Raw genomic sequence first — 6,011 nt, 5'->3', positions numbered from 1 at the left:
CCATAACCTCTGGACAGTTCCCTGTTTAGCTGCCCATCACCGGTATCCTGCAAGAGGAGAGGGTTCCGTTGTAGCAAGATCCAGGCACGACTTCGGAGAGCTCCTGGAGACTAAACAAGATCTGGGCTGGGCTGGCAGAAGAAGGATGCTCCAGGGAGAGCTGGCGGCGTGGGAAAGAAGCTGCGGGCGCTGGGCAGGTCTTCGTGGGAAGGGACGCAGCCTTTGGCACCAGGAGAGGGGGCTCTCGGCCAGGACACAAAAGGCGAGGGCGAAGCGGCGAGCGGAGGGAAGGGGCAGGGATCCGAGGAGGGGCTGAACTCTGTCTTCGGGCCAGGGAGCCGGGAGCCGCGCTGAAGGGCGGCGGAGTCAGACGGGCAGATCGAGGAGGAGAGAGCGGAGCTGCGGGCACCCCGCGCAGGGACTGGGAGCCGCGTCTGGGCGCCGGGCTGCCAAGCAGGGGAGCCCGGCCCGGGGGAGCAGCGGGAGAGGCCGAGCTGTCCCAGAGCCGCCAGCCCCTTGCGGGGTCCCGCATGGCCCGGCTCTGAGGGGCTGCGCTCGGGAGGAGCCCGGACGGGACGGGAGTCCAGGGCGATGCTGCGCCTGCTGGAAGCCGAGCTGCTCTTCGCTTCCCTGCTCTCCGGACCCTTCCCGCCGCTCTCCGGGGATCAGAAGAGGTGAGATGCGGGGCGCTTGGGGGCTGTCACTGAACCAGGGCAGCTGGGGGCTGCGGGGCGAGGGCCGGGCGCAGCGGCAAGCCCTGGGCTCCCGCTGGGGAGGAGATCGGGGGCGCCCCACGGCCGCCGAGCCTGCTCCCCGCTCGGCCTGGCGAGCGCCCCCGCAGGTCTGCGCTCGGGCCCGGCGTGGGAAGCTCGAACGGCTCCTTCCCGTAAGCAGCTCGACGGGCCGGGCGCCGCCTCTCTGCCACTAGCCGGCACCCCCGCCTTTCCCCTCCGCGGCGCCCCAGCGCCCCCAGCGCCAGCACAGCCCTGGGCGAGCCCGGCGGGACTCTGCCGGCACAGGGCTCTGGTGCCTGGCACTTGCCACTGGCCCTCGGAGCCACTGAGCTCCTGGAGCTGAGCCAGCAGCTGCTATTCCAGTCTCGGCCCCCCCAGCTCTGCCAGTGCCCCCATCCTCACCTGCAGCCCCCCTGCTATTCCAGTCTCAGCCCTCCAGCTCCGCCAGTGCCCCCATCCTCACCTGCAGCCCCCCCCGCTATTCCAGTCTCAGCCCCCCAGCTCTGCCAGTGCCCCCATCCTCACCTGCAGCCCCCCCCGCTATCCCAGTCCCGCCCCCCCCCAGCTCTGCCAGTGCCCCCATACTCACCTGCAGCACCCCACTCCACTATTCCAGTCCCGGCCCCCCGAGCTCTGCCAGTGCCCCCATCCTCACCTGCAGCCCCTCCCACTATTCCAGTCCCGCCCCCCCAGCTCTGCCAGTGCTCCCATCCTCACCTGCAGCCCCCCCGCTATTCCAGTCTCGGCCCCCCAGCTCTGCCAGTGCCCCCATCCTCACCTGCAGCCCCCCGCTATTCCAGTCCCGCCCCCCCCAGCTCTGCCAGTGCCCCCATACTCACCTGCAGCACCCCACTCCACTATTCCAGTCCCGGCCCCCCGAGCTCTGCCAGTGCCCCCATCCTCACCTGCAGCCCCTCCCACTATTCCAGTCCCGCCCCCCCAGCTCTGCCAGTGCTCCCATCCTCACCTGCAGCCCCCCCGCTATTCCAGTCTCGGCCCCCCAGCTCTGCCAGTGCCCCCATCCTCACCTGCAGCCCCCCGCTATTCCAGTCCCGCCCCCCCAGCTCTGCCAGTGCCCCCATCCTCACCTGCAGTCCCCCCCACTATTCCAGTCCTGGGGTCCCCCCAGCTCTGCCAGTGCCTCCATACTCACCTGCAGTCCCCCCCGCTATCCCAGTCCCGGCCCCCCCAGCTCTGCCAGTGCCCCCATCCTCACCTGCAGCCCCCCGCCGCTATTCCAGTCCCAGACTCCCCCCCAGTTCTGCCAGTGCCCCCATCCTCACCTGCAGCCCCCCCCCCACTATTCCAGTCCTGGGCTCCCCCCAGCTCTGCCAGTGCCCCCATCCTCACCTGCAGCTTCCCCCCCCCCCCCACTATTCCAGTCCTGTGCTTCCCCCCAGCTCTGATAGTGCCTCTCAGTCCTCACCTGCAGCCCCCTCCAGCTATACCAGTCCTGGGTTCCCCCCCAGCTCTGCCAGTGACCCCAGTCCTCACCTGCAGCCCCCCTGCTATTCCAATCCTGGGCTATATTGCAGCTTTCACTGTAGGTCAATCCTTTGTGTCAAAGTAGCAGCCGTGTTAATCTGTATTCGCAAAAAGAACAGGAGCACTTGTGGCACCTTAGAGACTAACAAATTTATTTGAGCATAAGCTTTCGTGAGCTACAGCTCACTTCATCGGATGCATCGTCTGGGACTGGAATAGTGGGGGGGCTGCAGGTGAGGGTGGGGGCACTAGCAGAACTGGGGGGGAGTCTGGGACTGGAATAGCGGGGGGGGCTGCAAGTGAGGATGGGGGCGTTGGCAGAGCTGGGGGGAGCCCAGGACTGGAATAGCGGGGGGGGGGGCTGCAGGTGAGGATGGGGGCACTGGCAGAGCTGGTGGGAGTCAGGGACTGGAATAGCGGGGGGGGGGGGCTGCAGGTGAAGATGTGGTTCATCCGATGAAGTGAGCTGTAGCTCATGAAAGCTTATGCTCAAATAAATTTGTTAGTCTCTAAAGTGCCACAAGTATTCCTTTTCTTTTTTGTGAATCCTTTGTGTATTTTTGTTTAAAGGTGCATTTCGTCCTGGGCTGACAATAGCCCTGTAGATGACAGTCCTCTGTGGATTTGTCTACAGGGCAGGCACAGCATGGGTCCTGGCAGCAAGAGCTTCCCCACCTCTTGGGTGAGGAGAGAAGAAAGAGTTCAATCTCCATTGTGCATTCAATCCCTAGCCTCTCTTCTGGGAGGGCCATCAAGGGCTTGCCAATTAGCGTTAATTGCATTTGGCAGTTGGGTCCCAAGGAACTGGACCCATTTTGCACAAGCCACTGAGCAGCCCTCCGCTGGTAAATTACTTTCAGTGCTCGCAACCTGGGCAGTGAAGGGATCGATTCCCTGTTACTAATCGCTGGAGCCCCTCTGCAGCTCAGAGCCCCAGAGCCCCACTGCAGCTCAGTCTGGCCTGACAGCATGAGAGTGCAGCACGGACTGACAATCATGCCAAGGCATGTGGTTGCTCTGTAATGCGGACAAGTGGGGGACTGGAATAAACTGAGCTCAGTTTGGCTCCATTGTGCTAAGGGCTGTACAGGCGTGTCTGAAGACAGCCCTTGTCCCAAACAGTTTATAATCAAAAGCTACTGCAGCCTCCAGTGTCTGAATTACCACATGCCTTTGCCCATCTGGTGGAGGAAGAATCCCGGGGCCATGTGGTTCTTGTCCCGCTGAAGGCATGCTTGGAACAGGCTTCACACACAGACACCTTTACTTATCCCTTCAGCATTTGTAACTGAGGTCAGGGAGCTGAGTTCCAGCCTGGTTTAAGAAGGACTAACTCTGTTGACCGCACTGACACTGCATCTGCTTCCATCAGGTCTGAATCTAACCCCGTGGGAATTCTGAGGGAGGAAGGACTTCAGGTTTGGGCTTTGATTCTCTTCTCACTTACAGGGGGGGAGGTAAATCAGGCATAACTCCCTGACAGTCAGTGGGATTACATCAGTGTCAACCTGAGGATAAGAGTGAGGCCCCAGATCAGGCCCATCTATTTTTTTAACATGTTTGGTGCTGCAGACCAAGAGAGAGAGAAAGATCCGACTCACCTGCAAGACAGACAGACAGGCAGCCTGTCTGAGCAGAATGATTTATAGCTAAGGACATAAGCACCAAAGTATTTTCTAAGGGCCAGATCCTCCGCTGGCATAAATGGGCATGCTCCCTCTGTTGACGTTGGGGGAACTATGCCAATGTTCAGCAGCTGAGGTGCCAACCCTAAATCCCCTCCCGCACATTTTGTGGAGCCTCTGAGTAAATTGTTTTTCCTAGTGTTGCACAATGGACTAACTGGAAGCAATCACACATCACCTTATGCCTGTCAAAAAAAATCTGCAAAAGATGTTTCAGACACACCAGTTGTGTTGATGGGGCCAGTGCTGCCAAAGCTCCTACCCACAGCGGCAGGACAACTTCCTCTCCTCCACCTGACACATGAGCACTCCACCTTACCCAGCTCCCAAACCACCACATGGCATGAGTCTGTGTGGTTTTCCAGGCCATTAGACCCCCCCACAGGGTTGTTACTGCTGCAGCTGGCTCAGATGTTACCAAGGAGTCCAGCCAAAAGGTTTAACAGTTGCCTGGGAGGGGGAATTTAGTGACTTTCATAATAGAAGGACGAAATGGGTTGGATGGAGTTTAGAGAGCATTTCCGGGAGGTCCCTGTGAGCAGCAATGGAGTGATGCCAGGGATGACTCTGGGCCAGGGCAGCACTGCCAACTCTCGCAATATTGGATGTTTTGTTTAAAGCCTTGCTTCCCCAAGTCACGTGATCAGATGAGAATCTCAGCTTTCTTTTTTTAAAGATTGTAGCCCAGAAAAGTTTGGAAATGTGACTTGAGGGCACCCCCGGGCTGAGAAACCAGAAGGCAGATATAAAGAGCCCCACATTTATTACTTCAAAAAATACACTTATGATATTTAAACCTCTCATGAATTTTGGGGGACTGACTCCTGCTTGTTTAACATTTGGGGCTGGCAACACCACCAGTGTATCTGCTACACACATAGATGCACACACTCACAAAGACACACACACATGCACACTCAGATTGTACAGCCTCCTGCTCTCTCGCTCTCTCTCTCACACACACACACACACACACACACACAAAGCCACCTTGAAACTCATGAGCGCTCAAAGTCTTTCCTGACCTGCTCTTAGACACAATCCATACACAGGGGAATCAAAACTCCCCCATGCCCTGGGGGGTTAGGTTTCATTAACAAGGGATGAATTCAAACTGGAGCTGGTACAGAGAAGGGCTACTAGGATGATCCAAGGAATGGAAAACTTGTCTTATGAAAGGAGACTTAAGGAGCTTGGCTTGTTTAGCCTAACTAAAAGAAGGTTGAGGGGAGATATGATTGCTCTCTATAAATATATCAGAGGGATAAATACAGGAGAGGGAGAGGAATTATTTCAGCTCAGCACCAATGTGGACACAAGAACAAATGGGTATAAACTGGCCACCAGGAAGTTTAGACTTGAAATCAGACGAAGGTTTTTAACCATCAGAGGAGTGAAGTTTTGGAATAGCCTTCCAAGGGAAGCAGTGGGGGCAAAAGATCTATCTGGTTTTAAGATTCTACTTGATAAGTTTATGGAGGAGATGGTATGATGGGATAATGGGATTTTGGTAAGTAATTGATCTTTAAATATTCAGGGTAAATAGGACTAATCCCCTGAGATGGGATATTAGATGGATGGATCTGAGTTACCTAGGAAAGAATTTTCTGTAGTATCTGGCTGGTGAATCTTGCCCATATGCTCAGGGTTTAGCTGATCGCCATATTTGGGGTCGGGAAGGAATTTTCCTCCAGGGCAGATTGGAGAGGTCCTGGAGGTTTTTCGCCTTCCTCTGTAGCATGGGGCATGGGTGACTTGAGGGAGGCTTCTCTGCTCCTTGAAGTCTTTAAACCATGATTTAAGGACTTCAATAGCTCAGACATAGGTGAGGTTTTTCGTAGGAGTGGGTGGGTGAGATTCTGTGGCCTGCGCTGTGCAGGAGGTCGGACTAGATGATCAGAATGGTCCCTTCTGACCTTAGTATCTATGAATCTATGAATCTATAAACAAAAAAACTAACAAGATAACATAAAGAACAACTACCACTTTGCTTCCCCAGAACAGCAGCCAGTTGCTGCTCCAGGCTTAGTGCTGGCGGCCCATAGCAATAATTCACTTTCATTGTTTACTAGCCAGTGTAGCAACATCTCCATGGTCTGGTGATCAC

At 56.4% G+C, this 6,011-nt stretch overlaps 1 protein-coding gene across 1 annotated transcript in view; it reads left to right on the top strand.

Moving 5' to 3' along the window:
- Positions 1-347: 347 nt before the first annotated feature.
- LOC119862098 (collagen and calcium-binding EGF domain-containing protein 1-like) overlaps positions 348-6,011 on the top strand; it is a 31,709-nt gene continuing 26,045 nt past the window's right edge. The window contains exon 1 of the mRNA XM_038418096.2: positions 348-674. Coding sequence (XP_038274024.1) covers positions 592-674 — 83 coding nt within the window. The 5' untranslated portion in view covers positions 348-591. The remainder of the gene's footprint in view (positions 675-6,011) is intronic.

Source organism: Dermochelys coriacea, chromosome 10 (assembly GCF_009764565.3).
Source record: "Dermochelys coriacea isolate rDerCor1 chromosome 10, rDerCor1.pri.v4, whole genome shotgun sequence".
In the NCBI taxonomy this organism is placed as follows: Eukaryota; Metazoa; Chordata; order Testudines; family Dermochelyidae; genus Dermochelys; species Dermochelys coriacea.
The sequence above is the reverse complement of the archived record's forward strand: the minus strand, read 5'-3'. Positions and strand labels throughout refer to the sequence as shown.